At 31.8% G+C, this 22,024-nt stretch overlaps 1 protein-coding gene across 1 annotated transcript in view; it reads left to right on the forward strand.

Moving 5' to 3' along the window:
* The window catches only part of LOC143198992 (chromosome transmission fidelity protein 18 homolog), an 85,487-nt gene that overhangs the window by 189 nt on the left and 63,274 nt on the right, over positions 1 to 22,024 (forward strand). The window contains exons 2-6 of the mRNA XM_076408702.1: positions 16 to 665; positions 720 to 1,050; positions 1,103 to 2,058; positions 7,844 to 8,120; positions 8,176 to 8,474. Of these exons, the coding sequence (XP_076264817.1) occupies positions 16 to 665; positions 720 to 1,050; positions 1,103 to 2,058; positions 7,844 to 8,120; positions 8,176 to 8,474 (2,513 nt within the window). The remainder of the gene's footprint in view (positions 1 to 15; positions 666 to 719; positions 1,051 to 1,102; positions 2,059 to 7,843; positions 8,121 to 8,175; positions 8,475 to 22,024) is intronic.

Genomic DNA, 22,024 nt, shown 5'->3' on the forward strand with positions numbered 1-22,024 from the left:
AATAATGTGTTTTAGATGAGTACATAAATCGGTTGCCACAACCTAAAGTTAGAAAGAGTTTGAATTTTGATGCCCCATCTAGTTTATCAAATGTTCATGATGATCCAAATAGTTCAATTATATCTGGGTGTCATGAAATTGCAGATGAATCAGTTCAAAAAGATGACTATGAATCTACTGTGGGTGAAATGGAAATAAACGTTGATAATAATATACTTTCCACTACACAGTCAACTTCAAATAGTAGGAAAAGGACAGTGGAAGCTCTCTTTGGTGATATAGAAGACCTTCTTGATATTGATATTGAAGAATATTCAGCTCCAAAAAGGGTCAAAGCTGATGAAAAATGTAAAAAGGATTTAGAATTAATTGATTTGATAATACGAAAAAGAAATGATTACAAGACATCAAATAATCTAGGAGCAATTGCCATTAATATATCTGGTATAACTAGTGATGCTGAGAGAAATAAACATAACATATCAAGGGAAGTTCCAAAGTATCCTTTTATAAGAATAAAGGATTTTAGTAAAGAGAATGTTTATATAAGATTTCATTCAGAAGCTTATGAGAAAGAAGAGTCCCGAAGAATAGTCAAAGAACATAGTTTTCAAGGTGTCTTAGGAGAATCTTTTAAAAAAGTATGGAGTGAAGCAACAAGTTTGGTAATCACCATTATGAATAGTGTGAAATTATTGTTATCACTTTTTTGCTTTTAGATAAGTATAGAACCAGTTCAAAGTTCTACAGAAAATGCTGATATTAATATGTTAGAAGAAACAAATCATGATAATCAATTGTGGGTTGAACTATATAAACCAAGAAAATATTTTGAACTTCTAAGTGATGAAAGTACTAATAGGACCATTTTGAGGTGGATAAAATTATGGGATAAAGTAGTTTTTAATAGAAATCCTAAAATTAAGGTTACCCCTGTTGTAACAGATAATAAAAAAAGGTTTTTTAATTTTAATGAATTAAACACAAAATTGGATGAACATGGAAGGCCTGAAAATAAAGTTGTTTTGTTATGTGGTCCACCTGGTTTAGGTATATTTATAATAAACAAATCATAGCAATTTTTTTAAATATTAAATTTTAGGTAAGACGACTCTTGCTCATATGGTGGCAAAACATGCGGGATATAATGTTGTGGAAATAAATGCTTCTGATGATAGGAGCGTTGATGCCTTCCGAACTGCTCTGGAAACAGCCACACAGATGCGTTCTGTTATTGATCAAGAGAGAAGGCCAAATTGTATTGTTTTTGATGAGATTGATGGAGCACCACAAACATCAATAGACTATTTAGTAAAATTTATTCAGGGCACTGCATCTAAAACAAAAAAAGGAAAAAATAAAGATAAGCCTGAATTTATTCTTAAGCGTCCAATAATATGTATTTGCAATGATGTTTATGTGCCTGCATTAAGACCTTTAAAACAAATAGCTTTTGTAATAAATTTTCCACAAACATCAAGCGTCCGTCTAGCTGAACGATTAGTTGAAATATGTAGGAGGCAACAGATTAAAACTGACATGGGTCCAATGACTGCTCTTGCTGAAAAATCTAATAATGATATAAGATCCTGTTTATCTGTTTTACATTTTTTCAAGTCGCAGAATAAGCCAATAGGCCTTTCAGATATTTATAAAGCTAGTATAGGTCAGAAAGACATGCAGAAGGGATTGTTTGCTATTTGGAGAGAAATATTTGAGATAAAAAGACTTAAAAAACCAACTGGTGGTAATAGCGCTCCAACACTCAAAGAAAGAATGCAAGATACCCTCAATGCAGTAGGTTCCTTTGGCGATCATGAAAGAGTAGCTCAAGGCGTTTTTGAGAACTTCCCTCTTCTAAATATTAAAGATACAAATATGGAGGAAACATCACAAGCTTTGGATTGGTTCTGTTTTAATGACATATTCAACAAGTACATATATACTACACAAAACTATAGTTTATGGGGATATCTGGACTATGCCTTTGTTGTGTGGCATTTTGCCTTTGCTAGTTTTCAGAAACAGAAGTTAATTTATCCTTCTGCTGGATTTGAGGTTAGTAAAATTACTACTTTTATTTACGTTATGGTGGATGCGATGGTGTAGCACTTGAATTTTATATTTGTTTGTAAAAATAACAAGTTTATTCCAATTATGTCAGATTCATCTTTTAATTGAGTCGTTATGTATTGCTATATATATATATATATATATATTATATATATATATATATATATATATATATATATATATATATATATATATATTTTATATACGTTTTTTGAAATAATAATAATCTGTATCAGAAATATAGAATATATACAGAATATATTACATCAGAAAGTATAGAATTATTTTGATAGCGTTAATGATTGGTTGCTGAATTAATAATTCATTATGTCGTAGGATAATTGCGGTGACCGCTCAATGGAAAAACCTTTTAAGAAATGAAAACGCGTTAAAAAAGAGAGCGCGCGGGCCAGAGATTTGCCTGTTAATTTTGCATGACACGGTTTAAGGCAGGTCCATCGTCGGTGGATCGTTCTACTACCGAGGGAGAGAATTAATAATCGCAATTGAAAAATTAGACCCAATTTTGAGCCCGGGTAAAAATCCTTTTCGGTAATTTGCAATTTAAAAATTTATTTTCGCTACCTTCGTTGAAATTGAAAATGATACATTTTATTTAATTTACCTTTTGCTGGCTACTCAGATGGTTTATAAAAAGGAACATCCTACCACCACCTTCTTTTTTTGAAGGGAGTTATATATAGAATGAATTTGCATTTTGTATGTTGTATCATGAAATCTCAAATAGCAACATATGCGAGGTTTTAAAATATATAATACTTAATAAAGTAATATTCATGAAATTACACTGGCCAATAACTTTTTTCTTTTTTGCTCTGGTTGGAAATTGGTTTTTTATATCTTGATATGAAATTAAAATAGGAGTATGGAAAAACACCCATTTGCCATGGAAAACATGTTTATTGAATTAAAAATCTTAGTGTCTATTTTTGTTTTGTGTGTCTCTTATAAGTATATGATAGATTATTGCATTTTAATATCCAAATTTGCCAGTCTTTTCGACATGTGCAGTTATGAAGTTTAGTTTGAGTTTAAGACACATTTAGGTCTCTAATTAAATCATTTAGTTCTGGTAAATTTCATAATCTTGTGGCTAAGAGGTGAGCTGTGTTGAAGATCCTGATTCGATGTTACTTATGTTGCTCTCTGCATCCTTTTCCTGCATTAAAACTTTCGATGGTGAGTAATCTTCAGTATACGGAAACGTTTTGTTTACTAATTCTACCTCAGGATGTAGAACTTTAGTTCTTGTTTTATAATAAACAATATCACTAACATTATCTTATAACTAACATGATTTGTTTGTTCACTACCCATTAAAGGTTTAGAGAAGGGTATTTAGATCTTGAATAAAAATGACTTGGTGCCTATATGAATATAAAAAGTTTCGAATATCTTCATACAAATGTAGGCGATGTCCAGAATTGAACAAAAATAGTGAATTGGAAAGAGGAATGTCTTATGAAAACAGATACGGGAATAGGATTTCCCATTTAACCGTGTTACTATTTTCTGGATTATAGATTAGAGTCAGTGTAAACAATTTGATTATCTATCCTAGTGGTAGTTTGTGTCATCTCATGTAGTTCTACTAATTGAAGTTTTGTTTGCCATGTTTATATGTCTTCTACCTGATCAATTATTGATCACAAAGTTTGGCAGAGGTGCGATTCTATAACTATTACATGTACGACTTAGATTTTTGGTTTTTCTTAATAGATGGTTTTAAAGTTTCATATGCCTAGCAATGTTTATTGATTGAAGTTTATTGATATTTATTGATTGAAGTTATACTATAGCATGTTTGAAATGTTCACAGTCTATATAATAGTTTGGAGGTAAAGGTAGTCAAAAGTTATGTAATTTATGTGTATGTAATTTTCGCCTTCTTATAATATCTTACTGAACTTATTGAACAATGTGGTTTTTTTATCGCGATGGATGGTAAATAAACGCCAATGTCTGAATTGGTTTGCTTGTTTTCGTTTTAGACATCTAAATAAGGCATCTTTCATCTTATGATATTGCCACAGGACTGAATATCAACCGTAAAACCGTTTTGAATGATTTACTTAAGACTGGATATCAAGATAAGCTCAATACTTCTGGTAAATTGTTAACAATTTAATGGTCCAAGTTTCCATTTGTGAATTATTACTGGAATGAAATCGAGCACACGGCGAGCCATTTTTAAATAGGATTTTAAAAAAGGCCGAAATAGGGTATGCTAGATCACACGCTAGAATTTTGATTTAGAACGTTTACCGGTTTCCAATCACTAATTATTATTACTAATGTTTTGAAGAATGTTGTAGTCTTTGACAACTGTGTTGACCAGTACCAACACAAGTCGAATTCTATAGACTGATTTGGTTGCATGTGACGCATTAGACGCAACTCTGTCTCATTTTAATTAGGGTAAAATGAATTTAAAACGAATTTTACAAACTGTATTTGATAGTATATTTGACGTCATCTGAGACGTGCATTGGCTGTTTTTTATTTGAATGACTATATATATTTGGCGCTTCGGAAAAATTGATATTGGATAAGAGGTCATCAATCACACACACACTTGATGATAATGATGATGTGCCCCTTTTTGTCAACTGATTTATTTGCAAAGTGTTAAGTTTGTGAAAGACCTGCCTTATATGTTGTGTGCGGTGCTTACTTATATTCTGATAATATTTTCACTTTAAAATGTATGTGCAAAAATTAGTACTATATTTATTAATCAAATTATTATCTGTATGTATACCATTTTCTAAAATATGACAATGAATATTTTACTTCGGTGTCGATGTGGGTGACTTTTCTGAACTAACCCATGACTTTTTGCATTTCGGAATATCGTAGTAGATATACTTTTCATCGTCTTTTACAATATACACATAAAATGCCTCTTTCCCTTTATCTCTATTTGCCCATCGGGCACTTAGGATGTACACGTTTGGAAACAGTTGATTTATCTCTAAGCTCTCTGAAAGTTCTTTAACAGTTTATGTTGAGTTTTTGTCTAATTAGTCTTAGCAATTTATTGTTTTCGAGGTTTTCATAGGCATTCATGTTCTTAAAATATGTTTCATAAGAAGGGGCGCTTCACTATTAAACTCACAGGTTAGACTCGTTGATTAAGATCTTTCATTACTCTCCTGCAATATTCGTTGCTACGTAATACACATTTAAAACCTAACATTTCTTTATAAAACATTATCGTATTATGAATTACTGAAGTGATAATCCTTGTAAATATTTATATATCGCATTTTTTTTCAGTTAGTCATGGAATATTACACAAAACTAGTGTTGATCAAGACGCAATATACAATTAACTGACGCAATACCCTCATTTCGTCCATCTTGCCGCCAAACACTAAATAATAATGGAGTTTTTCATACGGCTTTTTCCAAACAGTTCTTCCGCATTGTCAGCCGGTAATAAAGCAAACACCCCATTTGCAAAATAAATAGCTCGTCGGCAGCCCCATTTTCTCAGATATACACGGCCAACTACTTAAGTAGCTCTACTAATTACTGCCTCGCTATTGGATGAAATCTTTTTTAATGTCCGGAGACGCAGAAAGAAAGAGCCGCATTCGGTTTGCATAATTTACGTCTTCATTAACGCGAGCTGCACGTCGAAATTCGGCATGCAGTTTTTGTTCGAGGGTCGTCTTTTTATCATTTTGTGACGTCAAAGACGAAAAGTAATTATAAAATATATATTAGGGTTATATTTTATGTAATTTATATATTAATATTTGTACGAGTGGTTTTCTTTAGATCGTGGATTATTTATCACAGTGATCTTAACAATTGTATAGTGAATATTCTCAATTCTAGATGATTATAAACAAATTACATATTTTTTTAAATATGAAAAAATAAAGAAAAACTGCTAATATATATAATTATTAATTTAAGAATTTAGAATTATTAAGAATTTTTTGGTGTGAGAAATTCTACAAGCCAGACGGTGCTAAATCTGGCGAATAAGCTGGATGTTGATGCAATTCGTATTTGTATATTATCGATGCTTTTAAGCATTGGTCAAAAAGGTTACTATAATAATTTGAGTTTGTATTACCAGTTTAGTGGTATTCTATGAACAAAATTCATTTTGCATCCTAATAAGTGGATCCTCTTTCATCGTCCTCTTTCTTTAAAAAAATTTTAAGTTTATTACCATTTCTTACCTTCTTATTTTGATTTAAAATTATTATTTATTATTTAAAAAAAGTCAAAAGACGCTCATCGTTAACGCAGCTTTTTGAAACCCAAAACTTAATATATTGTGCGCTATATATAGTGAAACTTTTTTGGATTTTTGATTTTAATTTCAATCGGATTTTGAGCAAATCTCATCTGAAAGAGGAAAAAGAAAATGTCAGGTTTTAAATATGGAATTTGAGGTTTAGACTTACTCGAGATCTGCCATGTAAAATATTAGGGGCTGAAAAGCCCGGACTCCCTATATAGATGACGCTAGTTTTATTTCATTCACCGTAATTTCAGTTTGTACTAATCTTCAAAAGAAAGCTGTTAAAATTTAATGATATTCTATTCATAAGTTTGTGAGTTATCGTGCTAAGAGTGGCACTACTTTTGTTATTTTCAAAACAGTGGGTCAAAAACTCTTTGGTCTTTTGATTTTATATTGTTTATTGATGGGAAAAAATACCGTTCAAGCGAAGCAATGGCTTGAAAAGTGTTATAAGGTCCCCGCTCTATCAGATACAACAATAAAATGTTGGTTTGCTGACTTTAAACGTGGCCGTAGAGAAATAGATGGTAGCAGAACGCAGCGGACGTCCAAATGACGTGATAACATCAGAAAACATAACAAAATCCATAACATAAAACATAATAAATGACATATGTGCAAAATAACTTTGAATATACTATAGATTCCACAATCAACTTTTATTCTCTTCTCAGCGAAGTTACTTTGAGCAACTTTAATTAATTTTTCTGGTTGTTTACCGCTATACTTTTGCACCAATTCCAGTAAACGACTTAGGATATTCCAAGTTTTAGTAAACCATAGGCTATTAAATATTTATTTTTTTTTAATTCAAATTTAATTTTTTTATGATAAAAATTATTTATTTGGTATAAGAAACATTGTAAGCTAAAGGGACCTAAATCTGGCTAATAAGCTGGATGTTTAACAATTCACACTTTAATCCAATGGATTCAGCGGATTTAGATTTTTTTGAGTTCTTTGAGCTCTTGAAACGATTTTTGCTATTGCAAGCAGGATTTTATTTTGTGAATTTTTCATCTTATTGGTCCAGAGGTTACAGTAATTATTTGAGTTTACTTCACCAGTTACCAACTTTTTGTTAGCCGATTTTTCTACGGTTTCCTGCTTCGCTTTATAACCGAAGAGCTAGGTTTATGCTGCATTTTATTTTCTTATTTTCATTGGTAAAATCAAGGTAGTAGTTTCAAGTTTCACTGACCATGATGATGAAACTACGCATCATTGCACGGTGTTCATTTTTTTTCTAATTGTCTAGAGTGTACTGGCGCGCCAATTTTAAATTGTTTGTAAATAAATACGAATTGATCGCTTAAACTTAAATTTTGGTTGTTTTTATGATATATAAAACATTAGATTGACGAATTTTAAGTCTTGTATTGGTTTTAGTTTTATATGCGAATTTGAACAACTAGGTACAACGTTTTTTTGAAATGCAATACTTGTCTCTCAAAACCACTATTAATGTTATCCACATTTCAGGCTAGAGCAAAAGAAATCAGACAGAAAGCGGTAGTGGCAGAAGTGCTTCGCGGCATGGCACCCTCAACACGGTGCTATAATGCGTTTATTCCATTACTGCTCGACGTTTTGCCACTCCTTATCAGAATAATTTCACCTCCATTTAGACCAGTCAGTCTTCATTTGTACAACGATGAAGAAAAGCGGAATTTGCTTCATGTGGCCAGTATAATGGCTGATTACAATTTAAATTATATCCAGGAGAGGAAATCTGATGGAATCTACGAATACAATTTAGGTATTGGCCTAATAGACACATGATTTGCAATTTATATGAATTTGATTGATTTCAGAACCCAATATAGAAGACTTAGTTATTTTCGATAAGGCTGGTGACCGAAGAAAATTGCCTTCGTATTCTAATAAGCAGTTGATATCTAGGGAAATTGAAATGGAAAAAATGAGACGATTTGAGGTGCAATCTGGTTCGTCGATTAAACCTACTGATCTTAAGAAATCCAAGATCCAAGAGACCAAGAAAGCCGAAGTACCAACGAAGGAGGAAAAGGCAGCCCCTAAGAAGAGTCCCGATCTTCCTAATCATCTCCAGAAACTGAAATCGAAAGCTTTAAATAAGGACAAAATATTGAAGGTATGTTATTTATTTTTAATGGTTCCTTGTTTCTAATGAAATTAACTCTCGGTTCCTAATAAAATTTACCTAATTATTGTGATTGATCTGTGTTTATAATTAATTAATTAATAATATTTAAATAGAAGCAAATTTGTTCCATTGTCAGTTTCTTAATGAAATGATGTTATTACGATATACAAGAAGGAAGGGGATACTAAATATATGTGATATAGGGGATAAGTATCTGGTGTTGAGCTGACATAATATTATTATGTATAAGATTTTATTATACAAAGTTATTATATTTTTGTATTGGTAAAAATATGTTGTTATATTTATTTTGTCACTAGATTATTATTGTTGTTGACGAGGAAATAATTATTATGAAGAAATGTTGTAATGGCGAAGGCTGATTATATACCCCTGCATTGTCTTGGTGGAATAGTACATTTTTGTCTCTAAATGCGGACGTGTTCTTTTTTTCCACGTAGTGTGATACTATCTAATAAGTTCTAACACTCTCCATTAATTGTTTTCAATATCTCCGTGAATTGTGCGGCTTATTACACTGTAGTTTCTTTGGCTGATAAAAATCATATGTCGGAAGTTCACTAGTTGAATTGTTGTTTGTGACAAAGAACGACCTGAAGGGTTAAAAAATGCCGGTGAATCTTTGGACAAAAGGGAAAAATGGCTAGCACATGAATTGAATTAAAATGCTCTTTCATACAGTTTCAACGTTACAGTTTTATTCATTGCTTAAGAACAATTTTCTGTGCGTATTTTGACTGGGGATGACAAGTAGATCTGCTACGACAATCTTAAGCGCCAAAAGTCATGGGTTAGTTCAGGACAGCCATCCACATTGACATCTAAGTGGAATACGAAGTCATCTTTTAAAAACGTTGGGATCAGCATGATGCAGTGTATTATGAATTGCCGACCTTCAAGCTACCGATGCCGATTCAACGGCTGTATTGTTGCAGAAATGAGCATCAATAGCAAGTAACAGGCACAAAGGCTTCCTTCTTTTTGCATGTTATCGCTACTTAATGTTATCGCTATCATGAAACGGTTTGAAATTATATTTTTAGTTAATTCGTGTTGTAGCCATTTTCCCTCTCTTTGGAACTTTTACATCACATGTAAACAACCGCTAGGCTATCTGCTAAAGATTTTTGAGAGTTTCAGTTGAATTTTCAATAAGTCTTTCAGTTGATTGTTTTCGGGTTTATTTCGTTCTTCAGGTGATTGTAATTGACCACTTTTAGCAACATCATTATAAATTTCCTTTCCACAAGTCCTTGGTTGATTTCGCCAGCAGATTTTTTCAAATCAAATAACAAAAGTGATGAATGTAGAAAATACCATACACTGAATAATTCAATAATACTAAATGGAAAACTTGTTTTTTAAAATATACATATTAAGAAAAATTTGAATCCATTTTAACTCACTTCGTCACAAGACACACACAATACCATAATCTTTATTGACAAAAGGGCATCTCACCAAAACACTTGCAAAATGTTTTGAAGCAATTAGCAACACTTGTCTGCTCATTACTGTACAAAAGTCAAGATAAATGTGCTTCACTACTGTATCACATTAATTGTTATATATAACGATCAGCTTATAGAATAAGCTTAAGCTTAGAGAATAGTTTCAATTTTTTAATGGCTCTTGAAACTATATGCTCTTCTGATATCGTGAAATATGTACATACCTTTTTTCTGCATGAGATTTTAAACATAAACCTGTCATAGTAGCTTGCTTTTTCCACATAGGATTACTAAAACAAACATATAAAACATTTTCTACTTTTCTATCAGAGTTCTATTATCTATTAACGTTCATTATTTTTGAATTCTTTTATTATCTTATCTTGTATGTCTTGACTTGGATTTTTGTACAAGAATTTGACCAAAGATGGTTTTGGCATTCACCTTGGCCTTTCTGTCATTTTCTGGTATAGACGGCGGTGGATATTTATAAGTTGAAAAAGCTTTTTGTAGTTGTATAAAAGTAATGGTTCTTGAAAATATTGTTATGTTAAAATATAATTAGGCGTTAGTTTAGCAGTGTTTTTTAACATTTAGGTTAAATATTGACAAAATCAAGTTTCATAAAATCGTAACTGTATTAATATTGCTTATTGAACTACTTGAAATTGTACATAAAACGATTTGTGAGTCTAAAATCCACGAATATTGCTCTATAGAATCGTCAATGTACATCCGCCATTATTTTATGAGTTTACACTCGATATACTATGGAAATAAGAAAATTATGACGCGGAATAGAGCTCATAAATGTGAATAATAACTAAAATGCCCGACAATTCTCCGGGTCATTTGGTCTTTGTGGAGTGTGTTATTTCCTAGTTTTGATATAAAATGTTACAAAGGATAAAATAAATGGATAATGAATATAAATATAATCAACATTATTTTGGTACAGTTCAGCCAATTTTGATAACTATTTCCAATATATAACTTAAATTTATTTAAGTATAGACAATATGATTTGTGAAGTGTCGATACCAGGTACATGGTAATATAAATGCCGTATTACGTGAGCTTTGAAAATTATTCTGTGCTGGTAATTTTATCGATTTTGGGTCATTTAATATCAAGAATACATCATAACTTAAGTCTGTAGTAATAATGCATACGAAGTATGATAAATCAGGGGCTTTTTAAGTTTTTCTCAGTTGAATTGTGAATTTTTGAGCAAGCTGGCTGAAGAAACTGAGTTGAAGAAAGTAAGAAAGGCTTGATAAATACTATGGGGACTCTGCACCATCAATTTAAGTGGTTCATAAATAGTTTACTGGTTACACACTCGATAATAAGCGCAACCGTGTGACCTCTGTTAAAGCGTTCATGAGTGAGTTTTTGTGCTGTTTCGTAAGCATTGATAAAACACGAATACGCCATAAAACTCCAAGACCAAGGCATAATCAAAACAGTGAGTTTCTCTGAGTTAAAGTGCACCAAAGAAAGCCATGTTGTATGTACCACGTCCTAGAAAGCCCAGGTACATGGCTTTCTAGCATCAACTAACAAAAACAGTGTTATTCATATACCTTGTTAAAAAAGCTTGTCTTGAGAGGACCAACCTAAAACAATCACTGTTGAATATTATTCAGAGCTTTTGGACATATTTAATTTTGATTTAAAGCAAAAACGAACGGTATTTGTCCAGGAAAAAAAGTGTTGTTTTATTAAGACAATGCACGGATACAGACGTGTGCAGGAATCATACCAACAATCCATAATTTGGGCTACGAACACCATCTTATACTTTTACCATCTAGCACTATTTTCTGGTTCCAAACCTAAAGAAAGTATAGCTATGTAGCAAAATATTTGTGTCGATTTGTTCATAACTGAAACAAACGTCTATTTTGGGGGTATTGTGGAAACCTATTATTTGGAAGGAACAAAATAATTTCAAACATACAGGATCAAATTTATTGAGTTAAAAAAAGGAGATTATTTTGAGAAATAAAACGGAGAAAAAATCCTCGTAGTATACTGGTAGATACTTATTGAGATTATTCTTTAACTAATTGCATTTATATATTTTTTTAATAATCAATAACAAAATAAGCATTATTGCCAACATGCTTTATGTTGCTATATTTTGCCTCAGTTCATTACAATAATAGTAATGTATAAGTGACTAAATTATTGAACTCGGGACAATCGTTAAGTTACTACTATTGGAGTAATGAAAAATTGGAGATTTGTTTTTTTCTTGAATTTCATCAAATTTACACAATCAGAAGTAATAAAATTATAAATAAGTTAAAGTATAAGCATAAAATATACAACATCTTGTTTGTTTTTACTGTGTTCTGAACTTGAACGATTTAAATAGAGAGAAATGAAAAATTTTTAAAATGTTAAGGGAAAAAGGAATTTTTGCTCAAAGTTAAGTACTTGATCAGGAAGGACCATTTACTACTAGCAAGGAAGGGCAAATTGGGAAACTAGGAAAATCATATTGCTCTAATATAAGGTACGACCTCATGTAATTCAGAAAACGAAACAGTTCAAAACGCGGGATGATGTGCATAAAATAGTCCATGATTTTCTTTTATCCAAGGATGGAAATTTAATTCCGGTTGACATTTATATGTCACATGAAAGATGGCGTTGTCATAACAAACGATACAAAATATTTCATAAGATACAGTATTTAATTTTATAAAAAAGATACATTTCAATTTCATCAGTAAAACAATTTCAATCAAAATATTCTAGTCATATATTTTAATCCTAATTATTTTTTTGAAACAAATAAAAATTTGTATTTATTTCTTATTGATAGTTCCTGGTTGAGTTGTCGGGTGTTATTTTTCTTGTCGATGGTGTCGAACTTTGGTTTTTTATAGTTAGTGCGGTATGAAAGCAGTTTAAGCGGTGCCAAAAGCGAAGTAGCAACGTCCCTGCCCACCCATCACGTCTGGATTGTTCTACTGTGCGGCAGGAAGTGTCCCGGAGCGGTTTGTCTCGCGTTGGAGCGTTCGAACAAGACCTACGACCTTTCGACGGCTCATTTAACTAAAAAACACCGGATAATAAAGAAAGAGGGATTAAATAGTAGTTCAATGGCGGTTTTATTTATAGCTTTTTATTCTCTTTTTATGGGGATGGAAATATCTTTAGGACCAATAATAATAATCTGGTATTTTGTGTATAAAGGTCATGTGATATTCTTAAACATGACATTAGTATTCGTCATAAAATGTATGATTTGATGCTAATATCTTTTATTATATACTCTTAGTACGATCTTAATTGTAAATTAATTTATTAATACTCTTCATTTGAATTTGCCGGGCTTAACACATACATGGCGTTAGTTTTTTATTATTATTTTTTTTCAGTACCAACCTTTAAGAATCTGTTAAAATTTCATGATACTATTCTACTAATGAGTTTGTAAGTTACTGAAAGAGTGACGACACTAGTTTTGTTATTTTCAAAACAATGGATCAAAAACAATTTCGTGTTTTAATTTTATACTGCTTCTTGATGGGAAAATGCTGTTCAAACGAAGTAATGGCTTGAAAAGTGTTTGCTGACTTCAAATGTGGTCGTAGAGACACCGATGATACAGAACGCAGTGGACGTCCAAATGAGGCGGTAACACCAGAAAACATCGTTCGTTTCATGTTCAATTCTTGATGCTTCTGTTATGTGCATGAAGAGACCACCCCTCTTTTTAGATTCCTCCTCTTCTACTTCGTAACCACTATCGCAATCTTATGTCAAATTGTAACTTGCTACTAGTACTAGAGCTAATTAGATTTTTAGACATCATCAGTTCATTTCCTTCTTTTGGCTGCTTCGTAAATTCAGCATATTTTAATTATCTGGTAAGAATTTCTATTCGAATTACATTTTTTTATTGGGTTTAATTCTTTTTATTAGCTTGGGATAATATATTTTTTTATTTCAAATTAATTAATTAATTTAAGTCAATAAATTTGTTAAAGTTTGTATTGCCTGAATTATATTAAAGCTACACTGTGAAATTCATCTCATGATAGAATATATATATATATATATATATATATATATATATATATATATATATATATATATAATAGTTTCTTACAAATTAAATTTTTATTATTATTTAAAACTATTTAATTTAAGTTTTTTTGTATTTAGATTTTTTGTTTTCTCTGAGAGGCCATAGGACTGCTGTCAAGAATGTAGTGGTTCGGAATTCAGTTTTGCGTATTTCTGATTTTTTATATTAGTGCAATGCCCCATGGTTTGTGAGGAACGCGATTAGCCATCTCGAATCCGGCATCCCGTGAAAAGCTTCACGAACATGCTCAGTGCGAGGTAATCTCTTGGCGCCTTACAACATGAAATCCAGTTGATCAATTCCCTACCCATCCACCAATCTCGGTAGTTAAACCAAATCTGGTAATTAGGGTGGTATCTTAGGGCCCATGTTGCCCGCAAAATTCATCTATCTTAAACCCGAAGCGACATTAGCAAAAGACCAATTGGTTCTAGCTGGTCATCTTGGAAGAAGAAAAAAAAAACGTTTCATTCGGTTTCACCAGCTTCGCAACACAGTACATCTTGCTAATCCTACAGTGTCTACGCTGAAAAAGCTACCTGAAAGTTTTTTGAGAGTTTGATTTAGGTTTTCGTCTTGTCTATAAATAAGTCATGCAATTATTTGTCATTAAGCCGTACTTTTCAATCCTAATTTTTAAAAGCAGGTTTCTTTAATATTCAATAAGGAATATCGAAAATTCAGTTTTCAGCATTCCATGATTAGTATATGTATAAACTGAATAAGTCAATAACTCTTAATGGAAAACTGCCAATTTATGTAGACATATGTCCAAACCATCGAATTTAACAATTGTTTATAATGATACTTACATTTTCACAAACAGCAACAGTTGATGAAAAAATTTCTGCAAACAACTAATATATAAGAATATAAACATCTTTTATTATATACTATTAGTACAATCTTAATTGTAAATTAATTTATTAGTACTTTTCATTTGAACTTGTAACAATTGACAAGAAAGGAACTGTGCTAAGAGTGGCACTACTTTTATTATTTTCAAAACAATGGATCAAGAACATTTTCGTGTTTTAATTTTACACTGCTTCTTGATGGGAAAAATACGTAATGGCTTGAAAAGTGTTTGCTGACTTCATACGTGATCGTAGAGACACCGATGATGCAGAACGCAGTGGACGTCCAAATGAGGTGGTAACACCAGAAAACATCAAAAAAAATCCGAAAAATCGGTTGGAATGATCTAGGAGTGAAGTGGCGTGAGTTAATAGACAAGAATATAAAATATTTTTTGTTTTATTATATTTTTACCAATTAGGATTTATATTGACTGGATCTGCTGTTTAATGTGGATGGACATGCAACCGGATTTGTGATCCGTCAAATCACTGAATAAATAAGCCCAATATTCCTTGTTGACAGTATGGCAGAACGAAAATAAATCTTGTTATACATTAGTAGAATTTTTACGTCTTATACATAGAGTAATAGAGATGCAACTCAATAGGGAACTCTGGGGCAAAGTTTTGCTTTGCCCAACATCCAGACGGAGCCATAATGGGCCATTCAAGTAATTTGCTTGGTCAATTTAAATCTCCATTATAGGCACTTGTAAGAAAAATATTTTACTGTGAAGACATTTGATTGGCTCATTAGTAATGTTTGGCACGTGACCGCCTTGACGTTTAATTGACCAATGAAATTTAAATAAAAAATAATTTTTTTCTGAAATAAATTTATTAAATTAAATTAAATTAAATATATATATATATATATATATATATATATATATATATATATATATATATATATATATATAAATATAATATTTAAAATAAATAAATATAAATATAATCTATAACAATAAATATATCTATAAAATATAAATATTATATATATATATATATATATATATATATATATATATTTATATATATTACACTTTACTTTTTTTAAACATTTGATAAAAATTTTGTTATATTATCGACGCGGTAAAATTGCTGAATAAACTCAAAATAACTCAAAGACCTACTGACAGTATATGAAACAATTTTGTTAAAGTCTGGAGCACGAGATATTGTTTTGCCTGTATAATCTCAATTTGTGGGTCTATTGATTTATTCATAATTGTATGTAAACAAAAATCACACTTCATTTCTTTTTTAAAAAGTTTTAGTAAATAACCTGAGATGTACACTACGGTACAACGTAAAACTTTGTTTGCTCTTATAGGAACATCTGGACCCAAGTTATTAGAGTCAATTAATTAACAGTAAGAATGAGCAGAAAGGGGAATACTGGCTGAATGAATACAAACTTTACCATTACCTTCTGGAATTTGTTCAAATATCGATGATACTTGCTTCGAACACCCTAGTGGTGGGCCCGGAACGATGGAAATAGGCACTAGATTTTTAATAAGACAGTTTAGAAATGAATGGTAACAATTATGACCAGAAATGTGACTGACTCCTTCAATTTACCTTCTATATAATTTTGATCTACTTCTATTTGTACATATTCTGGGCTCGTAATAATATTTTCACCATCACTAAATTGTTCACAAGTACTTAAAGGAATGTTTAAATGTATCACAAAAATGTCTCACATCGTAGCGATCATAAATCTGTTTCATGTTTAACCCATCCAGTTTAGGATTTTTATGTTTTTTACTAATTTCTTAAGGATCCCCGGGTACTTTTTTAACGGAAAACGATGATGCGTTTAATCAAAATCTGTGCATTCGGGCATACAACACTTCCTAGAACGGGAATGCATTTCAACGACCGACTTGTAAATATTAATAAAATAAAATAATAATTTAATGTATAAACGTTATAAAAAGCTAACTACACTGTTCTCTATATAGGGTACATTGAAAATGGCGTGCAAAATAAACAAACCATAGAATGAAATGAACCGATCATATTTCGTCGCGGCTCTTAGCATAGCGAATAAAACAAGTAATATGTTAAAGGTAGCGACATCTACATGTTGGACGTCGCGAAATATTTCGCCAAAATTTCTTATGAAGTTAAATCTCTATTTCTCTATGGTCTTATATTATTTTCATTATAGTAATAGTGAGTAGAATTAATAGATATTAAGATAGAGTTCGTTCAATGTTATTTTCATATTTGATGTTGTTTGTTGCAAAAAAATGTTGTTTATTTCTTTTATCGATGAATGATGAATTTAAGGATGGCCTTTAGCCTGATGCATTTTAGGCTCTTTTTAAGAACGCCATTTGATATATATATATATATATATATATATATATATATATATATATATATATATATATATATATATATATATATATATATAGTATGGATATTAGTATTAATTGTTTATTTACAGTTATCGTTAATTTTATCGAAACCGTATTACATTTATTGCATAAAGAGGTAAATGGTGGTATCATAGGATTACCATACATTTTAAATAATTGAACTTTAGTAGGGATATCGATACGTAATTATTTTTTAATATTGTCAATGTATTATTCGTTAATAATTGCCGCTAAAAGTATTTATTTCTGCTATTCGGCATTTATATTTTGGGTTCTGGAAATATGTAGAAAAAGAGCTGTTGTTTTTGTATTAATACTCATAATTTTATACTTATTTATTTTTATGTTAAGTTACATATGACTGATTGGATAATGGACAGGATAATTAGGTTAAAGCAAAGATGGTCGATAGATCGAAAGAGAGATAGACCTGGCCTTTTATAATCTCAGACCAATGGTACCAATAATCGCGTATTATTAACTGTAGATAAAGTACAGGTTCATCGATAATTGTGTGGTGTTTATGGTAATGCCAGTGCCAAAATTGGTTTGATTTTTTCTTCTCCGGAAATTTCGATGTTAAAGAGCTTTGTCCTGGTCGGTCAGTTGTCAAAAAGTTGGTGAAAATCTTATCGAAAAAAAAAACATATCGAAGTATATAAACGTTTACATAACAGTATTAGTTTAGATAATGCTGTAAAACTGGCTTCAAAAGAGACTTAGAAAGATTATTTCTCTCAGTTTTTATCCAGAAGTTCAACGGCGACACGGTTCGATGAGAAGTTCAATAACAAAATAATATTAACACCATGATATGTAGTATTTGTATAATATCTTATTGCATGTCGACTTCGTGTAAGTAATGCTATGCTTACGTAGGCCCAGTTTACATGTTGGTTATATTTCAGTATATTATAGCTTTGTTTTAAGACTTAAAATAAGACTGGTGAAATGTGTGTTCTTTCAAATTTCGAAAGAGGAGAAATCGTTGGTGCTCGGTTAACGGGAGGATTTGTGATGGAAACATCATTTTTTAACTTGGTTTAATGTCGAATTTTCGGACACTGCCCAGGAAAATCAATCATCAAGTAGAGGTTGTTACCGACGAAAACATTAAAAAAATTCACAAAATGATTTTGAATGACCGTAAATTGAAATTGAATGAAATAGCAGACACTCTAAAGATATCAACTGAACGTGTACATCATATCATTCACGAATATTTGGGTATGAGAAAACTCTGTGCAAAGTGGGTGCCGCGCGAGCTCACTTTTGACCAAAAACAACGATATAAATGCGAGTTTTTGCGTCGATATGTGACAATGGATGAAACATGGCTCTATTATTTCACTCCGAAATCCAATCGATAGTCATCCGAGTGGACTGCACGGCTGGCAAGGTTATGGCGTTTGTATTTTGGGATGCGCATGGAATAATTTCCATTGACTACCTTGAAAAAGGAAGGACCATCAACAGCGACTACTGTGTCATGCACTGTGTCACAAGTCAGTGAAAACGATGGCAAAAATCCATGAATGGGGCTTCGAATTGCTTCCTCATCCAGCGTATTTTCCAGATCTGGCTCCCAGCGACTATTTCCTCTTCTAAGATCTCAAAAGAATGCTCGCTGGGAAGAAATTTTCGTCAAATGAAGAGGTGATCGCCGAAACTGAGGCCTATTTTGAAGCAAAGGACAAATCGTACTACAAAAATGGTTGGAGTGAAAAATGGAAAATGGCATCGAAAAGTTGGAGGGTCGCTATAGTCAGTGTATCACCCTTGAAGGGATTTATGTTGGATAGAAAAAACTAATTTTGTCAAAGAAATGTGTTTTACTATGGTAGGCCGGGGACTTTTTAATTGACCTGTTAGGAGTATCGTCCAAAATCAAATCTATATATTTTTGTATCTTAAAATATCTCAATATCTTAAAAAACACCTAAAAAATTTCCCACAAATACTGTATACAATGACATCAACATCTTGCGATCGACAATCCATATCGTAGGACCATTTATCAAATAAGGAAAAAAAAACGTGGGCATCTTTCATCGCATCAGCTTCCATTAGCTTTCGCCATTAGCTCCATTATTTTCCCTAATTAAAACGATAGAGAGGCGAGCCGACGGATCTTCGCTCGTTCTTTTCATATTGAAATGGGGGACGTTGCCTGGTATCGGTGGCCGCCGCATTAATAGATCCAAGGGCCAGCTATCGACGCCACCATCCATCATTGGAGACGGCGGTCGAATAGTAGCAACGTTATATATTATCCGTTTGAATCTATTTGTTCACTTAAAAGGATTTTTATATCCTGAATATCATTGTCTGGCGGGAATTAATTCCGCTTTTCCTTGTAGCTTGTCTGTTTTTTATGATTTTCTTGGTATGCAAGGTTCATATATCCGTGATTGATTGAAGGAACGATATATGTATTACTCTCTATTTATTATTTTTATTATATGATGGAATTATATATATATATATATATATATATATATATATATATATATATATATATATATATATATATAGCTATATATAGTAAAAATAATTTAGTTTTACTATATAGTATCGTGCACTGTCATATATAGTCTCACTGTCACAAGGAAAGGCCATATTGTTGATTGTCAAATATTTAAAGATGCGTTCAGAAATTTATTTTCTGACCAAAAATGTTAAATACTGATTAAGTGGATTATGTTTTTTTTTTTAAATATATTTAGGTAGGTACATTGATTCAATAACGTGAAAATCACTTGAAAAATAATTACATATGTGTCAAATAATTGTTAAACGGTAATTTCAAATAGTATTTGAATTGCGGTCGAGTAAGCATTTGCTAAAAATAGAGTTGAAATATGTAGTGACCGTTTATGGTAAAACAAAATGTTTAAAATAGCATTCAATCAGATGTCATCTAACAGCCATAATATAGTTGTAGGAATGTTCGTCTGGTCGGTCGGTCGGTCGGAATGTGTGGCTGTCGATGCGATTGTTGCGAACACTGACTAGTATATTGTTGAAGGGATTCGCACGAAAATTGAAAATACTGATTGAATAAATACTTATTTATTTCAATTATAATTGACACTTGACGGGAGAATGGACATGATATTAGGTTAAGGTAAAGGAAGTATGGTAGCGCTGTGGAAGTGGAACTGTTACAAGGGGATGGAGAAAAGAAAAGAGAGCGAGACGTCGTCGTGGTGGTCTTTTATAGCCGGCAACCGCATGGTACTAATCTACCGGCGTTGCCAACCTTTGAACTTGCTGTAGATGAATGCGTGGTGGCCTATGGGGTCGTAGCGGTCGCTACATAGTCAACGCACCTGACAAAACAGCTGCCAGTGAGTTTGCGAGGAAGTTTAATTTACCGATAATTTCTGTTTTTCTATCTGTTGGTATAGTATATGACTTCTTTCGGGTCTTACTAAATATATATTATGAGTTGGGTCTTGTGGGTATTTCCGTTAATTTTAAGTGCTTGCGTATATTTTAATATTGGTTAAAAGGCAAAGTATTAATGTAATCAATTGTTAAACAATCTGTTCCATTTGGCTGTTCAACAATCAAGCAATCAAACTGTTCGTTTAGTATTATTGAGTTATTTATTTAGTATTATTGTATAGAGACATTAAACGTGGGCTACTTAAAATTGCGTTTTCGATATTCATTACTATTATTTGTTGATTTGACTGCATCTTCTGCTGAAATCCATCTAAATATATCTCAATTGTCTGTTTTGATTTCAATGATTTAAAAGTGGTAAATTTTATGTCAATGACCACCTGGAGGATAATTAAATAATAATTAATTATTAAGGAATATTCATCGGATGAGAATTTCCAGGCAGCTTAGCTGTGTTTTTTTTGGTAGTTACATCTTACATTAGATATGATTAGTACAATCTGAATTTACAAATCAATACACAATACACACAAGGCGAGTCCGGGATTAATACAGCAGTATGTATTTTCCAAATTAAAATAAAAATTAAACTACTTAAGCTAAATTTAAGAATATACATTATACATTAAACAAGATCGGGTGGATTGGTTAGCTTCAGTCTTCTGATTTGCTGCGTGTTCTCCAGTAGCTGTATTGCTTCCACATTGCTGAACTTAGTTATTGATGAATCTACTGTTTTCAGATGTTTATACGCGACGTAGAATGAAGAATTTTCTGTAATGAATTGTGACCAGCAATGAAAAGTTGATTTCTTACGACAATCCCACACAAAATTCATAGATCGGTCTCGTAGAGCTGTCCACATCCACATCGAAGAAGAATATTCTTGTCATAAAGTTTTGCTATGCATATAGCGGGGTGGGATCAGTAAGGTGTAGTGTACGCTACATAGTAACACCGAATGAAACTGTTCCTGACGATGTCAACGTATTGTTTTAAAAATACCAGCAATAACCAGTAACAGATGCAAGTCATCCTCCCACATAACATAGCTCGGCCATACGTTATAAGGGTTGTGAAAAATACACTGTTGCAGCTCTAATGGGAAGGTCCGCTGCACCCAACGTACTCATCAGACATAGCGCCTCCTGAACACTTGTTCAGGTGAATGCTGTATGACTGCCACACGGCTTTGAAATGCCAAAGATGTGCGAATGTTATGTTTCCATAAAGAAGGGTAAGAATAAAAGAAAATATTTTGATTGATTTATATTTAAAGTAGAAAAAGTGGAGT

This window comes from Rhynchophorus ferrugineus, unplaced genomic scaffold (genome assembly GCF_030347505.1).
Source record: "Rhynchophorus ferrugineus isolate W39M unplaced genomic scaffold, kcgeb_rfMv2 rfM1, whole genome shotgun sequence".
NCBI classification, from domain to species: Eukaryota; Metazoa; Arthropoda; class Insecta; order Coleoptera; family Curculionidae; genus Rhynchophorus; species Rhynchophorus ferrugineus.